The 25,012-nt window shown below is 33.5% G+C and overlaps 2 protein-coding genes across 5 annotated transcripts in view; both read left to right on the top strand.

Moving 5' to 3' along the window:
• The window catches only part of LOC123547959 (phospholipase A and acyltransferase 2-like), a 113,084-nt gene extending 89,821 nt beyond the window's left edge, over positions 1-23,263 (top strand). For all 4 annotated transcript variants that reach the window (XR_008372391.1, XR_008372390.1, XM_053551232.1 and 1 more), the window contains 3 exons: positions 21,070-21,205; positions 21,711-21,867; positions 23,015-23,263. Coding sequence is in view for 2 of the 4 variants with exons in the window: in XM_053551232.1 (XP_053407207.1) it covers positions 21,070-21,205; positions 21,711-21,867; positions 23,015-23,137 (416 nt within the window). In the remaining 2 variants the exon portion in view is untranslated. The remainder of the gene's footprint in view (positions 1-21,069; positions 21,206-21,710; positions 21,868-23,014) is intronic.
• LOC128559474 (uncharacterized) lies at positions 13,475-20,276 on the top strand. Its single transcript, XM_053551215.1, has 2 exons — positions 13,475-14,559; positions 16,297-20,276. Exon 2 carries the CDS (start codon positions 16,480-16,482, stop codon positions 18,838-18,840), a length of 2,361 nt encoding a protein of 786 aa, XP_053407190.1. The 5' UTR covers positions 13,475-14,559; positions 16,297-16,479; the 3' UTR covers positions 18,841-20,276.
• Positions 23,264-25,012: the final 1,749 nt, after the last annotated feature.

Genomic DNA, 25,012 nt, shown 5'->3' with positions numbered 1-25,012 from the left:
TAGGAATTTCAAAGCCACTGTTTTTTTAAAAGCATTTAAAGGAAACGTGATTTTTGTTATTTCCCTATTATAAAAAAGATTTAAAAAAGACCAAGTAAAAACATATTATTTGTGCTTTCAAAAAAAAAAAAAAAATTCCCTTGCCCATGCTCCCATAGTTCTGGCAAACTAAAACCCTAGGGCCCCCGGGGTTAAAATTGTGAATAATTTTAGTGTCTAATTTACCCAAAATTATAACCCAAAAAAAAAACCCAAAAAAAGGGCACTGAAATTTCCATTTTCCTTTTAAAAAAAAGGTCACGGGCTGTTTTTTTCTTTTTCCTTTTTCTTGCAAAAAACCAATCCTCTCATACAGGCACTGTTCACTAGAGTCATTGGGTTTCTGGCAATTTGTTTGGCCTTGCACCATCTTCACAAGTCTAAATAAAAATAAAAACATTGTACTAAGCATAAATTGTACTGAGAAAAGGGGATATTTTTTTTACCCAATATAAAGAATATAAAACCCAACTGGAAAAATTTTTTTATATTTTCACAAGCGTCCCCAATAAACAGTATTGCAAGCCCAACTTTATAGCCCATTTTCCACGGGAAAATGGGGAATTTATGGGAATTTTTTCGTAAAATAAAATCACGTGGAGGCTTATCAGCTGATCGCTCACAATGAAAATAGGGGGGCTTAATTCCCCTGCTTTTTTTGTGAGGCGAGTATTTCAGCAGCAGACGAGCCCCCTTTTAAATTAAATTTAAAAAAGACATTCTATTGGAAACGGGCCAAAAGACTTTCGAAAATTCAGTATTCTTTTTTATTTTTAACTTTTTTCCCCCTCATTCGCTTTCCCTTTTTTCGCTCAATCGGGAAATTTCTTACGAGCACTACAAACGAACGGACAGTTGAGCCTTATACATGTCCCGGGTATCGCAGCGAAATGGGGTTTAAAGTTAAAAACCCAAAAAAAAATTGGGTTGTAAATTTTTTCCGCGGATTTTGCCCTTTTTTTTCACATTACCACTCCGGGTAAAACGCCTGGGGTGATTTATAAATAAGGGAAGTTTTTTTCGGGTTGCTTTTTTATAATAAAACCCATATTTCAAAAAGTAAATCCCGCACCGTTGTTTTAATTTATTTTACAAATTTAAACTTATTTTGTACATGTATCCCCCAGCATTTGATTGGTCAGACGATAGATTTTTCAATAAAGATCGCCTTTTTTTCCCTTTGGGTTCCGTTAAAAACCTTAGTAAAAAAGGGGTTTTATTCCTCACTTACAAAAAAGGGTTTACTTTTTTTCCTAAGTTCTACAAAAAAAATTTAAAAAATTTAAATACACAATGTTAAAGACTAAAAAATTTAAAAGGGCAAATTTTATTAACGCTACATGGGAAAGCGGAAAGTATAGGGAATTAAAATCTCACGGGAAAAGGACAGTATTTCTAAATTTTGGGCATAAAAGAAAATAAAAAATATCAATCATAATTATGCCTCTACAAAATGTCTGCCCATTCTGTGTATTTACCAGGAAGTGCCCAAGGCTTTTTTCAAATAAGTTTTCAACTTAATTTTTTAAAAATAAATCTAAAATAAATCAGAGTATAAAAAAATTTTTTTAGACACCTGCCCGGGTTTTTTTTTTCGATGGCGTTTTTAAAAAATTGAGGAAAATTTTTTTTCTTTTTTTTTCTTTAAAATTTTTAAAACAGCTGCAAAAAAATCAATAAAATAAGAAGACATTTCGACAACATTACCTACAGTGAGTGTTCTGACAAAATTCCTTTTATAAACTAAAATTTTTGCAGTTAAAAAAAAACATGGCTATATAAAAAAACTGCAAAAAGGGTAAAGTGTTGATATCTAATTACCTTTAAGGTCTTTAATTTTTTTGGGGGATTCAGTGGTGGCCCCCCAAACCACGGGCCCTTTGGGGGCTTGCCCATTCCCCCGGGGTCTAGATTCTGCCATCCTTTTTATGAGAATATTTCACCACATAGTTTTTTAACATGGCTATGTTCCCTTTTTTTCCATTCTTTTTTTTAAGCAGCCAGTATTTTTCTTTTTCCCTTTCCCGCTTACAAGAATGCTACTTTAATCCAAGTTTTTACCTAAACAGGCACACTTTTTTTTTTATACACAGTATTATTAGGAAAAGTAAAACTGTTTTGTAAATACTGTGGGTGCAAATTTTTTACCCAAGTATTCAACAAAAACATCCAAATTTTTTTTTTCCTGGTTATAAAAACAAAATATTCACTGATAGTGGAACCCTTTTTTTTGTTTAAATAGTCTTTTATTCTATGCTTTAAATTTTTTTGTAAAAAAAAGAGGGATTATCCCATATTTTTAATATCTATAGAGAAAAACTGCATTTTGTTTTTATTTTAAAGTTTATTTTTTTGCAATTTTTTTTTTTAAAATTTTTTTGCTAATAAAAAGGATTCGAACCAAAGTTTTAACAAATCATTCAAAACGCTATATTCGTAATTATTTTATCAAAAAAAAGTATCAATTTGGGCTGTCATGGGTACCTAAAGCAAATCCTTATTGGAAGAAAAAAAAGAACCCAAAAAAGGACAAACAGAATTTTATTTAAAAATAATACCACCAAAACCCTATAAATTCAGACCCTTCCCTTTTAAAACTTTCAAATTTTAATTTTGACAAAGGACTTTCCCGAAAACGTTTTAAATTTAAAAAATAAACCTTTACAGGGCCCGAGTTAATTTCAGTAACATAACACCAAAGGAAGGTTTTTGAAAAACAAAAAATTTTTTTAATTTTACTAAAAATTTTCTGCAAATTTTATCAATTTTAAAAAAAAAATATTATTTTCTTGTCATGGATGGAAAAAATACTTATATATTATAAAAAAAAAATTTTTAACAAAACCCTATCATCTGATTTTTTTTGGTGTGTCAAACGGGGGGTCCCTGACTTTCCAGATTTAAGGGGTAGTAGCCTCATTCAATTTTGGAAAGTCAAAAAATTTTAAGTTTTCCGGAAAAAAAAGCAACAGGCACAAGTTCAGTAATTTAAAACAATTGTCCATTATTTAAAATTTTTTAAACCCGCAAATTAAATTTCAAGTTTTAAAATTTTTCAGCAAATTGTGTCAAGTTATTAATAACAAATATCTTGTCAAACACCCGAAGAAATAAAATTTTAAAATTTTAAAAATTTTTAAGCGCTCTTCTCCTTCCTTTCCCCCAGGTGGGGTATATGCAAAAAAATATAAATAACCATATCAAACTGACTGCTTTTTTTTGGGGCAACAAGGGGTGGTCCCGGGCTGCCCGATTAAAGGGGTAGTTTGGGATTCTTTACAACTGGAAGATCACAAAATTCAATAAGTCAACACAGAAGTCCCAAATTTATTTTTGTAACAAATTTACCATGTTTTCTAAAGAAACCTTTTATAATTTCAGTAAAAAACCAAAAGCCCCGGTTTAGCACCATCAGGGTTTTACTTTAAACATTACAAAAAAAAGGGGGCACAATTTAAACCCTGAAATTAAGTCCCAACAAAAAAAAAAAATTCCCATTCATTTTATGGTTTTCCGAAAGAAATCTAAAATTCATATCAACGTGAAATACAAATTTTTGGGCCAAAAAACAACGAAAATTCCTTTTCCAAAATTTAAATTTATTTTACAGGGTTTAACACCCCAAACCAAAAACACTTTTACCTTTTTATACTTTTTTTTTATTTGCTTTTTTTGGGGGACCCCTTTAAATTTTACATTGGAAAATGTCTTTAAAAAAAAAAATTGCACCAACTTTTTAAAAATGATTTTGAAAAAAAAATATTTTATCATAATGACCAACTTTAAAATTTTGCACAATAAATTAAATTTAAAAAACAATTTAAAAATCTATCAAAAGTGCTAAAGTAGTGTAAGGGCCCCAAAGATTTAACAAAAATTTTAAATGGAGCACAAAATTGGTTTAAAAAATACGGGCCGGGACAATTACTCAAGGGTTTTCAGGGGCCGATTCCTTTCAAAAAATAAAATCACGAATCGTACCCTTTTAAATTTTTACATTTTTGACCACATATTATAAGACCCGCGTATATTTCCGTTTTTAAAAAACCCCTCAACTTGAAATTACAATAGTCCGGGGTTTGGGTTGTCGTGATATAAACAAAACAAAATACACCAAAATAGGAAAATTATTAATTAACCACACTGCTTTCCAAACAAAAAAGTTCCCTAAGTTCCTAATAACAAAACCTTTTTACAAATCCGTTGGGAAAAAAAACAGCTTTCAAAAAATGCCGGCCCCCTTGACCGGTTCGATTTTATTTCATACAAAAAGATTAACCCGGTTTTCAAAATTTTTTGGGAAAACGTCCCGACCCCAAAAAAATGCCTACAGTCTAAAAGTGGGGAAACCGGAAAAACATTTTACCTGTTTCAAACACCAAGACTAATAAATTAAACCCGACCATTTATTTTTTAAAAACTTTTTGCCCGCTTATTGGGTTTATTGTATAGTGTGACATTGGGATTATTGCAATCTTAAAATTTTAATATGCAAATCAACCCAAACCCAAAAATTGGTACAAACCGTCTTTTTTCTGGGTACTGGGTTTTTAATGGCACACCCCATTGAAAGGTCTTCCCGGGACAGATTGGGAAAGGGGCCCTAACTGTTCCCAAAAACACTAAACCTAAGATCCCTGTAAAAAATTTTGGGTGAGGCTGAGGGATATTAACCCGAGGGTAAATAAAAGATTTAAAAAAATCCCCAACCACTAAATTTTAAAACTTAGAAATTGTATTACTATTTCCCCTTTAAGAAAACATTTTTTTTAGGAAGGAAAATTTTACAGAAGATTTTAAAAAACAAAAAGGGAAAAGAATTAATTTTCTATAAAATTTCATTTTTATTTTGGGTTTCTAAACATAAACTTGTTCCCGAAACCCAAATTTAAATGATTTTTTTCATTAAAGGATCCCTTTAAGAAAAAAAATTTTACTGTTTTGTTTACTTTGTCTTTCTGTCCTCGGAATAATTTTTAATATCTATTTCATACATTCATTAATGTATACACAAGGATTTTTGTATTTACCTGGAAACAAGGGTGGTTACAATTACTTGGTTCTGTAGATGTTCTGTTAAATAGCTTATAAAAGCAATGAAATCTGGCTGACAGACTCCCCTCAAAGTTGCAGAACCTCCGCTGAAGGCACTAAAACACAAATAAATGGGCATAAAATATATCTGAACAATTTCAGTTTATAGTCAAGTTTAGTTTAAATTTTCCCTTTTTGAAATCACTGCATACTGGAAAAGTTTACTCAAAAGTTTTAAATTAATAATCAAATTAAGAATCTTGCTGTATAAGCTAACACTATTTTCACTTTCTTGATATTATGTTGTCATAAATACAAATACTAATTATATGGTATTGGCAATAGGGGTTAAATGTTTCTAAAGGGCGATGGGTGTGGTCATGACTTTTTAGGCGCTATTGTTATTATTGTCGTTAATATTAATGTTGTTATAATAACTATTATCATTATTATGTATTGAATATAGTATCATTGTATAAAAATAGGAGTTTAATCAAATTATTCAGTTTCAGTTTAAATTATAAATTATTTCATACTTGGTATTTGTCTGTTTGGGCTGTGTGAAGTTTCACTGCTTACAGCAGCCATGGCTTTTTGGCAAGTTCCATGTATTGGTGGATTTCATTGGCGGACATGAAGATCATCTGACTGAAAACTATTTGCAGGTACTGATTCTGTAGTACGGGGGGAACTGTAGAGTTTCCCTGTGTTCTCGCCATCAGATCCACCATTATCAAGTATTTGATTCTGATTTGCCTTCGTCTTCGAGATGCAATCATTTTCATTTTTGGCCTCTACTGAGTTGGACTGTTCTCCACTGGTTGAAGCTGGGGGGCTTTCATCAAAAATGGTCCATCAAGAATCATGCTTCTCCCTATTTGAAGTGCAGTGCCATCTACACTTTTCCCCTTTTGAACCTGCCTGAGTTTTTTTTTGAATGTTCTCGTTTTTCTTTTCACTGGTTTCCTCTGTTTCATTCTGACAATTTTTTGCTTTAAGTTTCTTTTTCTTAGGACTCAACCCTGTCCTTTCTTCTGTCTGAGTTTTGTTTGGACTTTTTTTGTTTTTCTCTTTGCTGGTTTCCTTAGAAATAGAATCTTCTTTTGTTTCATTTTTTGCTTTAAGTTTCTTTTTCTTAGGACTTAAAGTAGCTTCCTGCTCTTTGCTTTCTTTCATTAGTTGTGTTTCAGTTCTTTCTCTTTTCCCAGCAGATTTCCCTGGATTTAACTGGAAGGAGAAGAGCTCCTCTGGTACCTCCTGCCTAGGTTCAAGCTTGTCTTTAACTACATTCTTGTGGGCAGCTGTAGCAAACCTTGCCAGTGCATTTTCATTATCTGTAAACAGCAATAGCATTTTTTGTTTGTTTGTCTGGGAATGAAACAACATTTAATAAATATCAAATATTATATGGTGCTATAATATGGTATTCAGCAGTACAGACTATGGCAATGAAGCTCTGGTTATAAAATTAACAATAATAATTATAAGCTCATTCATACTACTTCAGTTTCAATTTCAGCATGTTTAAAAGAAACTCCCATATACACAAGACCGCTTACTCCGAGCATTTCATTACACAATTTGCTTGTCCAAGGAATTTATATAAGAGATCTGAGCTTGACGTTAAGCATTGAAATTTACCAAAAGGTGGCCGAGAGGGCAAGGCGCTGGTTCAGAATACACGGTTTTTGTTAGGATCGCAGGTTTGCTCTACGCTATGGGCGATCTGTTTTTCTTCTTTTTTTTAAATATACAATGTATTAAATATTCGTAATATTTTCATAGTCTTTTTAATGATAACCTATAAAGATAAAAAAATCATTCTAAAAAAAAGATTGCCCACAGCGGGAAGCGAACCAGCGGCCTTGACAAAAACCTACAATAATATGAACCAGTATGCTGAGACCTCTGCCAATGCAGTAGATGACTTAAAAAGCAAATATTTTTATTATGACCACTGATGATATCGTTCGTGTCCCGGCTCTGTTTGTAAATTTGACTGTGCAACACTTAGTTCATATCGACTCTCGTATTCCTTGGATAAGAAATTGAATTTGTATTAATATAACTGTATGTATAAAATACACAGAATGGCAACTGAGGAGAAAAGCTAGTGTCACCGTGTTATCTTATGTGTATTCCTGTTTTATCAACTTAATGTGTGACCTGATAATAATCTCCTAGTTCTTTATAAATACCGTTCTAAGTATCTTATTAATTACCGGACCTATAGCCTGCCCTGTACTGGTTGTCAAGAAGTCTTGTAACTGGACCTCTAGACAGGTCTAGAGATGCAGTTACCGGAACCTGACAAGCCACTTTCTTAAAAATACCAATTTATCTGATCGGAAGTTTTTCGCCTCGTATATTTTTATCCTTCAGCTGTCTGTTAAATACACCCATATAACAAGATCTTATTCAATTGCCACATGATTTTGGCGAAATTTGCTTTATATGCCTTTCAAGTTGCTGATCTATTCATTTCCATAGCTGAGACTTTTCAATCGCTCAGTGTAAATTATCTTTACTTTTTATTGCACTTAAAACTGTGAGGGCTCCAGATAAGATGCGTATTAGCGTAAATTACGCTTTAAAATAAAGCATATATGCATGTCTAATAATTTTTAAGCCTATAAAAACGTATATTGCAGAAACGTACGCAATGACTTTTAATTAGTATTAACAAAATCTGAATCGTCTGGATGCTTAACGTAACAGAGTGTCGATCGGCATTAATTCTCCTAATTGAACGTACACTCGCATTAAATGGTACTCTATACACCTAGGTAAAACTTAGTCCAAATAATTGTACATGAGAGTTGAATATCGGGATATTTTTGACTTGTCGATATCCGCCTCTGGGGAGACAATGTAAAATAAACAAAATGTAAAATCGGTCTACCCCAGGTTCATTATTTAGACTAGGTAAAACTATATTATACTCAATGCGTTAAAAATGTAAACAAATGGGTTTGGGAATTAATAAGGATGTTACAGTAAGGGGTTTTAAAAAACGGTGTTGATTACAAAATATCACCTTTTACCATTTTACTCTTTCACAAATATTATATGAGTAAATACTCATAGGCCAAAAAAATTATCTGGAGCCCCGTAAAGTAAATGGTAATTTTTTTAAAACATCTTATTTGTAAGAGAAAATATACAATGCATGAGATATAAATGTGCTCAATGTGTATTAAGAGACTAAACTAAATTATATCATTATTTCAAAAACTCTGTAGGTAAACAGATGATCTACAGATACATTATCAGTAGACAGAACCTCGTGCAATAGCCAATACCAGCCACATGTATATCCGAGCACTATTCCACAATTTTATGTACATGTATAATTTGATGATGTCTACCTGGACATCGATATCCGAGAAAATAAGTCACAGTGTATTCTAAGATAAAAATCATATGATAATGTTCATTTTTGAAAATGCATTAAAACGTTAAAACTTACGACATGTTATTCCGATACTAAGATCGAGCTAAAAAAAATAATAAGGAGGCAGTAAACAGTTTTCTGAGCTCCTCAGCCTAGAGTCGCCTACCTAACTTTTAAAACCTCACACAAAGTCTGTAACCCACCCTGAAAAAAGATATTGCAAAATTACATCACTGTATGTCTTCGTTACAAACCATCTACAATACATCTCTAATATCTATTTTCTGTTTACAAGACCCCGAATTTGTGCTCTCCCGGTCGCGGAACTGATGACGAAAAAAGCTAAATTTGCCAATTTTTAAATCGCTGCAGAAAATTCCTGAAAATATAGCCCCAACTGCTACGCTGTTCATCATACTCCAGTAACACTTAAATCTGAAAATAAGCTCAAATATATGTGCCATCCGTACGTTTCTTCACTGTTCCAGTTTTCCTGAGGTCCCTGCTAAAATGACAACCCCCACTTTAAGCTAGCTCAGAGGAAGCTTATACGCTCCTGCAAGTCATTACGTCATACTATCAAGATCAGGATACTCAACTGATTTTTTTTAAATAAGTGAAACTCAATTCTAGCCGCTGAAACTTCAATTCTAGCATTTTTATAATTTAGAAGTTCAAATATGCACTTCATTCCGTAAATTGCCTCTTATTGTAAATTTCCCCCCCGGCCAAATGCCTAAGGGCTCAAAACTTTTTACGCCCTAAGGGGAAAAAAATGTCCAATAGATGCATTTCGTTTATTTTGTAATTTAATCATTAAACCCCAAAAGAAACCCTTTCATACATTCCACATATCTTTGAAATTTTTGACAACTGAAATACATCTTTAGGAAGAAATTCTCCCAGAACGCGTACCGAAATTTAACTATAACTTACAGCTCTTTTTTTAGGGGCCCATTCTTAAAAAAAAGAGGTCTCAACCATGTTTTTAGTATTAAATGTACTGCCAAGCGGGTGAAATTTATGAAATTTTTTAAACTCACTGGTACTGTGCTGGCCCTGCTCCGGAACTCAAGCACATGCTGAGCACCATATGTCACCGTCGAAGTTTCACAAAAATACCCAACATGAATTTGTCTATTCCTAGACACAAAAGGGTGTCTATTTGAACATTTTACTGCACGTGTATTTAGCTATGATTACATGACTTTAAAACCCATAGAACTGACTGCATCGCCCAAGCCATTTTAAGCCCCAAATTTTGAAAATGTCACTTTTCGCGAGTGATGATATGGAAAAACGTTTTTTTTGAACAACCTTAAAAACCTATCCTTTTTGGGGAAAAAAGATTCTATTCTCTAAATTTGTGTGCTGTGACTGGCATCTATTTATATGCAATATGTACAAAAAATTCTAAACTGAAACGAAAAAACGAAACACTGATTCAAGGGACAACTGCCGAAAAGTCCCCCCCAGGTCTTTCACGCCCGGCCGCATTTGCTTTTTAAAAACCTTTACTGAATTAATAGAAATAAATAAATTGCATTAAATCCCTTTTTTTACGACTTTAAATCACAAACATATGTCAAGAAAAAAGGTGCAGAACAGTTTAATCTTTCAAAATTATTCGGCTCGGAAACACGTAAAACGACTTTATGTCGAATCGCGGTTATCTCCCCATTATTGCTCTTAAAAATTTCCATTTGCTTCAAAATTTAATTTAAAATCTTTTCATTCACAAATCTAGAAAAACCTCAAGACACAAAAAAATACACATGGAAAACTTAAAAATTTTCAAGATTTCTTTTAAGGAGGCAGTAAACTTTTTCGGGCTCCTCAGCCTAGAGTCCCCTACCTAATTTTCAAACCTCACACAAAAGGAAAACCAAATAAAATAAAGATTTGCAACATTAACATCACTGATTTCTTCTTTAAAAACTCTCAATACATCTCTAATATCTAGTTTTCTGTTTACAAGCCCAAATTTTTGTGCTCCCCCCGGTCCGGAAACTGAACGAAAAAACAAATTTTGCCTTTTTTTAATCGCTCAAAAAAATTTCCCTAAAATTCCCCCCCCAAACGACCTGTTCCATACCCCAGAACACTTAAAATCTAAAATAAGCTCAAATATTTGCCATCCACCTTTTTCTTCACTTTTCCTTTTTTCCGAGGCCCCTGCAAAAAGAAAACCCCCACTTAAGAGCTCAGAGGAAGCATGATATCCTCAAGTCTTACGTCATACTTCAAGATAAAGGATACCAATGTTTTTTTTTTAAATAATGAAACTAAATTCTAGCCGCGAAACTTAAATTCTAGCAATTATTAATTTAAAAGTTAAAATTCACTCATTCCGAAATTCCCTTTATTTGTAATTTTCACCCGGCCCAATTCGACACTAACGCTCAAAACTGTTTACTGCCTCCTTAAGGAGACAAAAGTGATCCCAATAGTATGACATTTGCTGTTTATTTTGTAATTTAATCAATTCAGACCAAAAGAAACCCAATTTCATACATATCCAACATATGCTGTTGAAAATTTTGACAACTGAAATACATCATGTATGCAGAAATTCTACCAGGAACGCGTACCGAAATTAACTAGTAACATTACAGCTTCATTTAGGGCCCATTGGCATCAAAAATGAGGTCTCAAACCAATGTTTTTAGTATCTAGATATGTTCAGCTGCAAGCTGGCTGAACAATTATAGCAATTTTAACTCACTGGTACTGTGCTGGACCTGCTCCAGGAAGCTACAAGCACATGCATGAGCACCATATGTCACCGTCGTAACGTTTCACAAAATACCACTACATGCTAATTTGTCTATTCCTAGACACTAAATGGTGTCTATTTGAACATAATTATCTGCACTGTGATATTTAGCTATGATGTACATGACTTTCAACCCATAGAACTGACTGCATCAGACCACGAGTCCATGTTAAGACCTCAATTTGATATGATCACTTTTCGCGAGTGATGAAATATGAGAAAAACGTTATTTTTGAGACAAACCTTTCAAAACCTATCATTTTAGGGGAAAAGATGTCTATTCTCTAAACTTTTGTGTGCTGTGACTGGCATCTATGTTATATGCAATATGTACATAACTTCTAAACTGAAACGAACAACGAAACACTGATTCAGAGGACATACTGCCGAAAGTACCCCCGAGGTCTGTTCCACAGTCCGAGCCGCTATTTTGCTGTTAAAAACCTTACTGAATTAATAGAAATCAATAAATTTGCATTTAAATGCCTTATTTGACGACTTTAATATCACAGTAAGCATATGTCTAAGTAAAATGGTGTCAGAACAGATATATCTTTCATTATATCGGCTCGGAAAACACTGTAAAACTGACTTTCATGTCAGAATCGCGGTTATCTCCCCTTAGTTATTGCTCTTAAAAACTCTCATTTTGCTTCAAAATTAATTTTAAAACTCATATTCATTCACAAATCATACTGAAAAACCTCTAAGACATCAAATAAATACACATGGAAGAACTTACAAATTTTCAAGATTTGCTCTTAAGGAGGCAGTAAACAGTTTTCTGAGCTCCTCAGCCTAGAGTCGCCTACCTAACTTTCAAAACCTCACACAAAAGTCTGTAACCACACACCTGAAATAAAAGATATTGCAACATTAACATCACTGTATGTCTATCGTTACAAACCATCTACAATACATCTCTAATATCTAGTTTTCTGTTTACAAGACCTGAATTTTGTGCTCTCCCGGTCGCGGAAACTGATGACGAAAAAAGCTAAATTTGCCAATTTTTAAATCGCTGCAGAAAATTTCCTGAAAATTATAGCCCCAACTGCTACGCTGTTCCATACTCCAGTAACACTGTAAAATCTGAAAATAAGCTCAAATATATGTGCCATCCGTACCGTTTCTTCACTGTTCCAGTTTTCCTGAGGTCCCTGCTAAAATGACAACCCCACTTTAAGCTAGCTCAGAGGAAGCATGTATACGCTCCTGCAAGTCATTACGTCATACTATCAAGATCAAGGATACTCAACTGATTTTTTTTTAAATAAGTGAAACTCAATTCTAGCCGCTGAAACTTCAATTCTAGCAATTATTATAATTTAGAAGTTCAAATATGCACTTCATTCCGTAAATTGCCTCTTATTTGTAAATTTCACCCCGGCCAATTCGACACTAACGGCTCAAAACTGTTTACTGCCTCCTAATGTAACTTCCGGAAACATATCTATTTCTTCGCGCATGCGCACAATGGCACATACCCCGCAATGCAGCATTTTTTTTTTGTTTTTGTTTTTTGCAAAATGAATGTTCAATCATGATGATTCGAATATCTTAGTTGTGTGTAAATGATGATGTTAGAAAAATATTTTGATGACTATTACTTGAAAAACGCTTTCGAATCTTTAAAAAAAAATAGATGTGTCTACTTTCGATGATTTCTTAGTTCAGTAATCAGTATCAATTCTCATCCTCCCACTCAAAAGTCCAACACGCGATCCTAGGAAATATTGAATTGTTTTTTCTTGTGGGCAATATCTCCGGTCACAAATTGCCCGTCACAATCATAAAATAATCTGAACGTCGAATTGACTCATCCTCCATGCAAATTGTTGACCATAAATACAGCTTAAAATTTATGCCAATTGCTGTTTTGTAAATATGTTTCTCATGCAAGCTCATAAAACGTAAAAATCTAGATAAAAAAGTTCCGAAATTTACTCACCGCCAACCTTAATAATGGTTCCATGAAACAATTCCTTTGATTTCCCTGCTATCCTCCATGTCATCTCCACGACACCTCTAGCAGAAAAGTCCGTTATAATCTTTAGAGATGAATCATTTTTATTCACAACACTTAAGCTAGCATCCTCTTTAAAGTATATACACGCGAACATTTTACTTATCAGGCAATGTGCTTTTCCGACAATAAAAAATATTGATAAGATTTGAAATGACTAAAATCTGCACACAGTTTTGGTTGTTTCCACAAAGACCTATAAAATTTATACATGAATGTGATGCAGCGTTTTACATCATTTGTCTTTGTTCAGCATAAAGCTTTTCAAACTGACCAATCACTGACCGGGTTACCATGGTTATTGGATACGAGGCTTATCAGTTTTTGCTATATGACCGCTACTTGGAAGGGGTTTCTAATAGGGTTTATACATGATAACGATCTGTTATTAATAAAAGCCGCACATTATTAGGTCGAATGTGTATAATTACAATTTGAAAACATATCTCAACTGTAACCGCAGTTGGTGCATATAAATATATAAACATTACATAATATTCCCCGTTCGTTCTATTAATTAATGTCGGTGACAGTTTAAAAACAGCCGACAAAAAAGACACACAAAGATATAGGCGAATTACCCTTAATGACGCCCCTTTATATATTTGATGCAACTTTGCCAGATGTTTTGTAGGATAATCCATTCGGATGAAATATTTGCACTTTTTCTTAACGTATGTTACGTAGATTGAGAGTGTTTGTTTATTAATCTATTACAAGGAGAAATATAATTTGTGTTGCCGGGGGAAAAGAAAATACTGAGCTTGGATAGACAATTTTCTATGAAAAAAAAAGAATAAAAATATATTTGGAAGTATGGAAAAACGTAGGCGTGGTCCATACGGGAAAAGGAAGTTTAATTTAGATGATGAGAATATCTCCGAAGAATTATTAAAATCTGGACATGATTCTTCAAGTTCTGACGAATCTGAATGCCTTCAGCGTCCGAACGAAATATACAGTATATTAGACCATGGAAGTGATATCGGAAATATTATATCAACAGATATAACTAGAAAAGGAGAAAACGTAAGTTCTTTTCATTTTTAGTCAAATTATACATGAGGTAAGAACCAGCGGTATGTACGGAAACGGACGAGGTTGTTTTTCCGTACTCCAATTAGATCCGTAATGACGAGATTAAGATATACCAATATGGCGGCTCCCAAGTGGATCGCGGAAATTAAGATTGTATAGGCGCACATATGCCTGTATTTCAACAGTATTGAAATAAGTTCAGTGATTTCAAGTGCTACGAATGTACGGGGACTGTCAACGGATAAAGTACATGTACGACGTAACTATTTTCAACATCAACGCTCGTTCTATTCTCATAATTCCGTATCCCGGCACAACCAGTTTTCAACCGCGTAACAAGTTTTCTGTGCAGTTTTGTACAAATGCAAGTCAAAATCTTTGGTTTATTGTCGTAACACTTTCTATCAGCATAAATGCTATATAAATACTGATATTGGCTTAAGCAAGAATAGGTACAGTAGACAAGGAAAGATGCAGGTTTTTTAGTAATAATAAGAAACACCTCATGAAAACATAGTACTGCTACATAAATGGAATTTATATAAATTTCTAAGTACCAAAACTAAAGGCAAATAGGTTCCTAACATGTTCTATCTCTGCTGTAAACAGTAAAACAATCACAACTGATCAATTTGGCTTGTAAAGATTTTTATTATACAAAGTCCTAGGCGGTCGAAAATAGGTTGTGTTTGAAAATAGGAAGTGTCTAGCCGTCCGGTAACTGGACGCCTAGCCTGCGTTCTAGTCGTCCGGTTACCAGACGCCTAGCAAATCCTAGGGGGATTTTCTAGTCGTCCGGTAATTGATTTCCTAATGAATAAGACATGATTTTATATAGTTTTAATGTTATTTACTTAAGATATCGATACTAATATCTGAAAACAAAATTTTGTGTAAATACATACAATAAAAATTTACAATAAATCACTGCATTATTCAGCCGATAAAATGGAAGTTTGCCAAACTCAATAATGAAATCGACGTGAGGTCAGTTATTAAAATCTGTTCATCTGGAGGCTTTAATGGGATCGGAAATTTTAAATCTTAACTTTTTCACTGGATTTTCAAAATTAAAACAGTTTTGAAGTACTTTCAATTTTCATATTTTAGTATTCAAATATTTTTTAATGAATAAGTACTGTTTTAAATGACATCTAATTTCAAAAGCGGCAGCGTGATGTTCAAAACTAAGAAAAATAGTAGTTAAGCGTTCATAATTAATCCGTTTTATTTTGAAATAATTATAGTCAAAATTAATGAATGAAGCTTTCCATTCTTCAAAAAAAAAAATATAAATTTGTGTTTTAATAATTAAAAAGGGGCCATAATTCAGTCAAAACGCTTGGTAGAGTTGCCTCCTCCTTTTTACAGACTGGGGTCATGATGGTAAACAAGTATATGCAAAATATGAAAGCAGTATCTTAATGGACTTTGAAAATATTTGGGTACGCAAACTTTAACATTTGTGTGACGCTCACGCCAACGCGAATAGTCGAGCAAAAAAGGCATCCATTTATCACATTAAGTCATAACATATGTAGACCTGTTTTTTTCCAGATTTTTTTATGTTTTGTATTTTGTCATTAGTGCCAAATTATAATACTCGTGAACACATTTGTGTATATTTTGTTGTCAAGATGTAGGGATAATGCATGGTTTTTCTTGTTATAACATCTGCAGAATGCTGAAGGATTGGTGGGGTAACAACGATTCCCGGGGGATTCTGAAGGTGTTATAACGCGAAAAGAACATGCGCTAAATTTTGCTATTGCATAAAACCCAAGTAAATGAATATATTATCCCTGTTAAAATACCCCTGAAAAGACAATAACAGCAGTTTCGTGCTAGAATAAAGATAAAAGCTCTTAGCTCTTGCCAGAGATAGTTTTAGTATGTTATATATTTGTCGTAAAATTGTCAAATAAAAGTGGCATTATCCATTAGCATGTACATGTATACATATTTAATTATTTTTTACATTTTTTTCAGGAAAGGGAAGAGACCTCTTCAAGTCAGGTGAGAATAAATTACCCAGGACCATCAACTGCAGTTGGTGGTGGAGAAGTTGATGCCAGAGATTTTGATCATGAATTGGAAATTGCAGAGGAACAGGTTGATCAGAACATAAATTTGAATTGTGAACAAGATATTTCAAATTGTGACTTGGAATATATGTCAAGCATTTCTGATACAGACATTTACAATTTGTTAGACATAGACTCAGATATTGAATGTGTAGAAGATGATGACGTATTTTGTGAAACTGAAGACTCTGAATCACAGCCGTTATATCCTGGTGCAGCAGTTTCCCTTGGTGCCATTATGTTACTATTAGCGTTATTTTGCACAAAGCACAACTTAGCTGGGGATGGAATTCAGCAACTTCTAAATATATTTGCAATAGTTTTACCAAATGGAAATATTATGAGTACAACTTTACATGAATTTAAAAAATTCTTCAGAAGTTTGAAAACTCCTATTGTGAAACACTTTTACTGTGAACATTGTCTGGGGTTCCTTGGAGATGAAAACAATTGCAATGACGTCTGTCCTTTCTCTACATGTGGCAAGCCTTTGAAGCAAAATAAAGAATACTTTTTAGAGATGCCTGTGGAGTCTCAGCTTCAGAGCTTGTTTTCACAGGAAGATTTTTACACTTCTATTCAATATAGATTTACAAGGACTCAAAAAGTTACATTAAGTGATATATATGATGGAAATCTATACAAACAATATTATGAAAATGGCGGACCTCTGTCTTTTCAAGAAAATATTTCATTTACCTTCAACACTGATGGTGCATCTGTATTTAAAAGTAGCAATGTTTCTGTTTGGCCTATTTTTCTTGTTATTAACGAGTTACCATACAAATTAAGAATGAAGAAAGAGAACATGATACTTGCTGGTCTTTGGTTTGGAAATAAAAAACCTTTCATGGGAACATTTTTACAACCTTTTTTACAAAAATTTAAGAAATTTGAGCAAGGCATTAACATTACTTGCAAAGAACGTGGCCAGTTTTTATGCAGAGCCTTTTTACTTTGTGGCACTTCTGATTTACCAGCACGATGTTTACTCTGTAATAGTGTACAATTCAATGGGTCATACTCTTGCTGGAAATGCCTACAAAAGGGTGAAACTGCTAAAGTAGGAAAAGGTCATTGTCATGTATTTCCTTTTCAAGAGGAAGATCCTAAAAACCCTGAGCGCACAAAAGAATCTGTGGTTCATGATGCAAGAAAAGCACTTGACAAGTTAGAATCTGGTGTAAAACAATATTCAGTAAATGGCATAAAAGGACCATCATGGCTCTCTTTCTTCCCACGTTTTGATATTGTACAAGGAATAGGTATAGATTATATGCATGGTGTGCTTTTAGGTATCCAAAAACTGATGATAACTTTGTGGTTTTCATCCACGCATAAAGGGAAGCATTTCAGTTTTTTCAATTCTGTTTTTGAAGCTGACCGAAGACTTTTGTCCATCTGCCCTACTCTAAATATTTCAAGGTTACCAAGATCTATTAATAATGATTTAAAGTACTGGAAAGCCTCCGAATTTAGATCTTTCTTGTTGTTTTATGGCGCACCAATACTTAATGGTATTTTAGATGCCAATAGATTTCAACACTTTTTACTCTTAGTAAATGCTTTACATATTTTATTAAAGTCCGGCTGCACAGAAACAGAACTTGTCTCTGCAGAACTTATGCTAGCAGAATTTGTCAGAGACTTTCCTCATTTGTACGACCGTTGTTTTATGACACTTAACATGCATCAGCTGCTGCATTTGGTGGATGATGTACGCCAACTAGGACCACTTTTCACACACAGTTGCTTTCCATTTGAAGACAAAAATGGTGTTTTATTGAAAATGATACGTGGAACGCAAAACATTGATACTCAAATAATTACTGGTGTCTCTTTTCTTCAGAAATTGCCTGAACTGAAACTTAAAACAATAAAGAAAGGGACTGACCTTGAAAAGTTGTATAATTCTATTGAACATCCAACTCTTCTCACAAGAGGTATGAAAATTACAGACAATATCTATGTTTTAGGATCTGTTAAAACAAGAGTTCTTACAAATGAGGAACATGCTGCAGTTTGTGACTTTGTTGGTTTTGATCCTGTTTTGAACGAAAGTATCAGATATTTTAAAAGACTAGAATTTAATGATAACTTGATATATGGGACAACTTATTCAAGAATGAAAAAAAGAGATAATTCTGCTATCTGCTATAAACTTGATAATATTCTTGACCAAAGTACTGAATTGTTTGGACGTGTAAAAGATTTTCTTATTTTGGATGTATATGACAATCTTTATGAAAATGTATTTGCCGTTGTTAAGAAATTGAATTGTAAGCAGTATTCACCTAGTTGTATTCTGGCTGTAAAAGAAAGTGAAAAACTTACTGCAGTGCCACTAGCCTCAATAATTGAAAGTTGTGTTTTTGTGTCTTATACAACAACAGGCAACCTAAAGCGTTCATTTGTGTGCAGATTTCCAAACACATTTGAATCGGACTGATTCCATTCGAACAGTAACCTATGATGAATACTCTTAAAACATGGACTACATGTATTTTTGGAAAAGAAATATTCTTTTTAGTCACAACTGCAAAAATTGTCTATGTCAGGCTGTCTGCACACTTACTTGAGTACCATTTTTAGCTTGACTTTTCGAAGAAAAAGTAGAGCTATTGCTCTCACCCTGGCGTTGGCGTCCCTGACCCTTGGTTAAAGGTTTTGATAAAGTGAAATATCTCTGTTACTATCAAACTATTGAACTGAAACTTAAAAAAGTTACTATCAAATCTACACCAAGAGAAACACTCCCTATAACTCTGATTTGAATTTTGACAGAGTTATGCCCTTTTTTAACTTTAATTTTTTGGTTAAAGTTTTTGATCAGAAGTCAAATATCTCTGTTACTGTCAAAGCTACTGACTAGAATCCTAAAATACATATTTATTATCAAAGTCTGCTCCAGGAGAAACAATGCCCATAACACTGATTTGAATTTTGATGGAGTTATGCCCCTTTTGACTTGGAATGTTTTGGTTAAAACTTTTGATAAAGTCAAATATCCCTGTTACTATCAAAGCTACCGACTTAAAACTTCAAATAGTTATTAAAATCTATCGAAGTCTTCTCCAGGAGAAACAATCCCAATAACTCTGATTTGAATTTTGACAGAGTTATGACCTTTTTTAACTTGGAACATTTTGGTCAAAGTTTCATAAAGTTTTTGGCAAAACTATAATTCAGAATCAAGCTCTGAGAAAAGTCAAGCCACTGCTGTCTTACTGACAGCTCTTGTTTTTTGTTAAACCCACCTTTTTATATAAAAAACTATTTATTCATCATCTTATTTACATACACAATTTTCAGATCTATTTTCTCTGAATAGCCATGTAAAGTGAAATCAAGGAACAGTATTTTACATAAAAATTTATTCCTTTGAACAAAACTTCTTGGTTAATTTAATTTTGAAATTTGTTCAAATTTGATTACATATAATTTTATCTTTTCATCAGTTAAATGAAATAATGTTTTTTAGTAATGATGATTTTGTGAAGCTGTATAAAATACTAAATGCTACTATTGCAAAATAAATTATTAAATGTTTGCACAAAAATTTGTCTAAGTTCTATTTTACGTGTTATATTTTACGTCCGTAATTCTGTACTTAGAAAATATTTTACCAATAAGATAAACTAGAAAAATCTAAGTACAATTTTACGTCCGTAAAACAGTTTTTGAAAATCTGCGTACAAAAGTACGCCCGTAAAATTAAATTTTTGTCCTGGAAATAAATTTACGCCCGTAATTTGCAAAATTGTACGCACGTAATATTGAGACGGAAACTGTAAAATTTGAGTTACGTCCCAGTTCCTGGTCTAAAAGTATAGTTACGTGTGTTTTACGTGTATTTTACGCCCGTAATACGCCTGTTTATTTCATACGGGTTGCCGTTCGCAATTCTAAACGCGAACTGCGAACTACAGACCAGTTTGCAGTTCACAATTGGAAACACAAACTGCGAACTATAGACCAACTGTGAAATGCATTCTTGTCTGCAATGCGCAAGAAAGTGCTGATCAGACTGCACTTTGAAATTTTTATTGTAATCAGCAGACAAGATTGCAGTTTGCAATTTGGAACGCGAACCGCGGACCAGTTCGCAGTTGCAAACGCGAAATGAGAACTGCAGACCAATTATTAAATTCATTCTGGTCCGCAATGCGCTGGACAGTGCTGATCAGACTGCACTTTGAAATTTGAATCGTAAACTGCAGATAAGTTTGCAGTTCGCAACACGAATCGCGAACTGCAGACCAGTTTGCAGTTTGCAATTCGAAACGCGTTCTGCAGACCAACTGTGAAATGCATTCTTGTCTGCAATGCGCAGGACAGTGTTGATCAGACTGCACGTTGAAATTTGAATCGTAAACTGCAGACTAGTTTGCAGTTCACAACACGAATCGCGAACTGCAGACCAGTTTGCAGTTCGCAATTCGAAACGCGAACTGCAGACCAACCGTGAAATGCATTCTTGTCTGCAATGCGCAGGACAGTGTAGATCAGGCTGCACGTTGACATTTGAGTCGTAAAGTGCAGACCAGTTTACAGTTCGCAATTCGAATCGCGAACTGCAGACCAGTTTGCAGTTCGCAATTCGAAACGCGAACTGCGAACTGCGAACTGCAGACCAACTTAACTGATATAAATCAAATATCAAATTTATGGTTTGCAGGAAGAGGAAAGATTATTCATTTTGACGGTTCAAAGGATCAGAAAGGAGCTGATGCAACCGTAAGAATAGGTGACTTACACAAAGTCCCTGGATCATCACGGAAATATATATGTAATAAATTGGACAAGGATTATAAGTAAGTTGATAATATTTCGTTTCTGTAAACTCGATAGAAAGTGATAAACTTTAATAACGTTTTAAAACTAAGTAACTTTTCAATGTGTACTGTTTAGATATGACATACACTTATTTTATTGAATCGGTTTGACTTTTTATGAATGTTTGAAGTTGTTTGAGATATGACTATGACTGAATCTTCTTACACTTCACATTTATTATATACCTTACTATAAAAAGTAACAAAATTGCATTTTTAGGACATGATCCTGTAACCAGTCAATAACCGTAATCTGCCACAATAACCGGTCTTTGGACAACCATTTTGATGTGTGATGTCACTATAAACGATCGGATACCCGTAATTGTGTTTTAATAAACAACTCAGTAAACAGCAATGACGTGCCCCTAAGTAGTCTTTATCAGCGCCCGGGCTACGCCCACATGCAAATATAGGATAACCACTAACGTCAAGTCATTGCCGTTTAATAAGTTTATAAAGCTGAAATATATTTTTTTTTCAGGCCATTCTCACCTACAAAGATCGTCTCGAATGCAGAGTCAATGCTGGGATATTCAAAATACAACATAATTGGCAACAACTGCGAACATTTTGCCATGTGGTGTAGATATGGTAACGCCATCAGTGAACAGAGCAGGAATTTTGTGGGTGCTTTAATAGTAAGCTTAATGATTTTAATTTTTCATTAGAGGTATGTCAAACGCATGACCCCTGTCAGACTCATTGAGTGGTGCAACCAAGTATCGTCGTAATTTAATTTTGAATCGTTCTCCACAAGTAAACTTAACAAATCTACTTCAGGAAGTTGTATCTTATTTGAAGGTCTGAATGGCCATATTCCTTTGACTGTTTTAAAAGTTTTAGAGTAGTCTCTTAAACATTGTCAAAAGAATAAAAAAGTACACTGTTCTGCACTGGTATTAAGTCCTATTGAGATTATCCATAGTAGATGGGAACCAATACCTGCTTTTCATTGTCGTAAAATATTAACACGTGACTGTTCTTTCTGCACCAGGTTTTATTTAGAACAGTCCATACATGTTCTAAACATAGAACACTTCTCTTTTTCACTCCATTGACTTAGAGTATGTGCAGAATCTTCCGAGTAGCCAAAAGAACATGGCCATTATGTTGCTAAGAGGCGGCCAGTGCTCGACTGGCCGGAAATATACTAGTGTAATGGACTTTCAAACCGTATATTTTCTTTTTCGTATTTGAGATATTAAGCCCTATCGCACGTAAGAATCACACAAGAAAAATATTTATGCATAGGAGCGAAGCAAATCTTTAAAAAAGTAATCTAAAATATAGTACGGGTCGTCGGATGTTCCGGATTGTCCCACTCCCGAAATAATGACATCTGTTACGTAGCGATCATTATTCTTAGATGTTATTGAACTTTATTATTATGTATTGGGATTTTGTATGTCCAAGACACTGAAAAACTTTAATGTGTTAAATTAACATTAACTACTGCAATAAATTAGTGTTAGTTTTTTCTCAGGTTTAATATTTTGACACATTCGTGTGGCATACATATGTACCATTGATAGCTCTTGTTTACACGGTCAATATTATTTGAATTCATTTTTATCTGAAACACTACTTTGCACTTGTTTCTTCTTGTGTCATTTTAATTCAGTTATTATTACTATATTGTGATAAAATCGTTAAGAATTCACCATGTTGAGGTCACTGAGTGCGATGACTGAAAACCAGACATTCAGTTTAATTTAAATGCAATAAAATCTGCTTACCAAATATATTAACTTGTTCTGTCACAAGTATTTTAAATTTACATTTCAGTTAACAGTGTTCATGATTATTATGTGCTTGGTATTCGTATACATAAAACGTCACATACTCGGAGGGAAGAAGATGCCAAAAATATTCAAAAGCAGTCGGAGAGATGACATTTTGATCAAATGATAAAATGTATAAGCGCCTTTGAACGCGTTTATCATGAAAAGGGCGCTATATAAATCTAGTATATTAATAATAATATATATTATTCTCTATTATTTGAAATTACTTGAAATAAAAATACACACTACAGCCTTCTCTGTATGTTTAATAATCACCTTGCAAACAATTCTATCATAATAATAAATATGACAAAATAAAGTCATAAGTTAAATAATTAATATCTATTTCCATCTTAAATACGCAGTAACCTCCTCAACGAGACAGGGTATGCACAAAGGCTCATGTCAAGGTTAAAAAACTTAAGTCCACAGTTGAATCTTTCAATTCCACTTAATTCATAATATTCGAAAAGCCACTCTAATTAAATTTGATAGGGTAAGTGCGAGGGCTCCAGTTGACACGTACGAACGTTGCTGCATAATGCAGCAAAAGGAAACTTCGCGCCAAACAAAGTGTACGTAGTTCTGATACAGCAAGAGATGATATAACGATACTTGTGTCTTTGTTGTAGACCCTAGGCAAACAGACATTCTGATGGGGTTTCATGAATGTTGGAGAAAAAAAAACATTGTCTTTATAGTGTGAGCTGGATTTTTATTGTAGTATTTAATGGCCTGATCATTGATGATCATAACCCATATGCGAAATTTCTAAGTTTTGGTATATGGAATGAAATGTATTGTATACACAAGGTTGTGCTTAACTTCAGACTTACGTAGTTGTTCATCCGAAATAACTGAGTTTCAAACTTAGCTCAGCTGTTATCATGGCCATTATTCTGATAAATGTCTGATCAGGAATGAGGGCTCTATATGATACTTTCAATTTAAATGATGAGGAAGGACTAAGATGTACAATGAATGAAACACAACAAATGTCATTTTATCCTGCCTAGAGGCGTGAAACTCACAGTTTAAAAGGAACAAAAAAATATAACCAAGGTGTTATATGTTGACGATTACGTTAGTGTATTTACTTAGAGGGTATTGTTGTTATTGTTTTTGTTTTCTTTACCTCCTACTTAGGAGAACAGCTTATGAATACGCAGCAACGACTATTGACTAAACAGTTCACTACTATAAACACCTTTACCACTTTATACAGTCCTATACTTATCAACTGGTATTTTGGAAGGACAAACAGTCAATGTTGTGCAATCAGCCACCTCTCAAAAAAGATCATTGTTCTAATATTGCCAAAGAACCTACATTGAGATAAAAGAGCAAGGATACTTTAAAATGCAAGTCACCTTGGTTCAAAGGCCAGTTTTTTGCCTTATTGGTAGGTTACATTTGTAAAAGGTTTGACTATAATTATGCATATCAAACATCAAACACATAAATAAACTTAAAAAAAATAATCAAAGTATAAAACTAAAAATATAAGACACTGTTTATGGATGTTTGTGTTCCAGACGTACGTACTGTTTAATATGTTTGGTGCTGATTACCGAAAGAGTAATGTAGTATGTTTAAACAAAATAATATCCCTATGGTTAATATGAACATTTTTCCACTCAGATTTCAAATATAATGTGTTAACTTAATGCTGATCACGATATTAGTAATTACTATGAGGTTAAATATTCTAGTTGTTAATAACACACAAGACTAACATTCTGTTGTTGTTAAATATCAATGACATTATTTATTTCTGTCATATCAAAGAATAATACGCATTTTAATGTTACACTATGTATAGAGCAAAACTTGCGACCTTTTCAGTTAAACGGTTAGAGTAGTAATACTTATACCGGTTAATCAATACAACAACACAAGTCTCCTTTATCTTATTTTTTTCCTGTTAATTTTCATTTTCGTGTTATAAAAATTATATTTAACGAAGATCCAAGACTTACATAAAAAGATACAGTTTTTC

The sequence above is a fragment of the Mercenaria mercenaria genome, chromosome 9 (assembly GCF_021730395.1).
Source record: "Mercenaria mercenaria strain notata chromosome 9, MADL_Memer_1, whole genome shotgun sequence".
NCBI lineage: Eukaryota > Metazoa > Mollusca > Bivalvia > Venerida > Veneridae > Mercenaria > Mercenaria mercenaria.
Note: the sequence above shows the minus strand (reverse complement) of the source record. Positions and strands in the feature narration are given on the sequence as shown.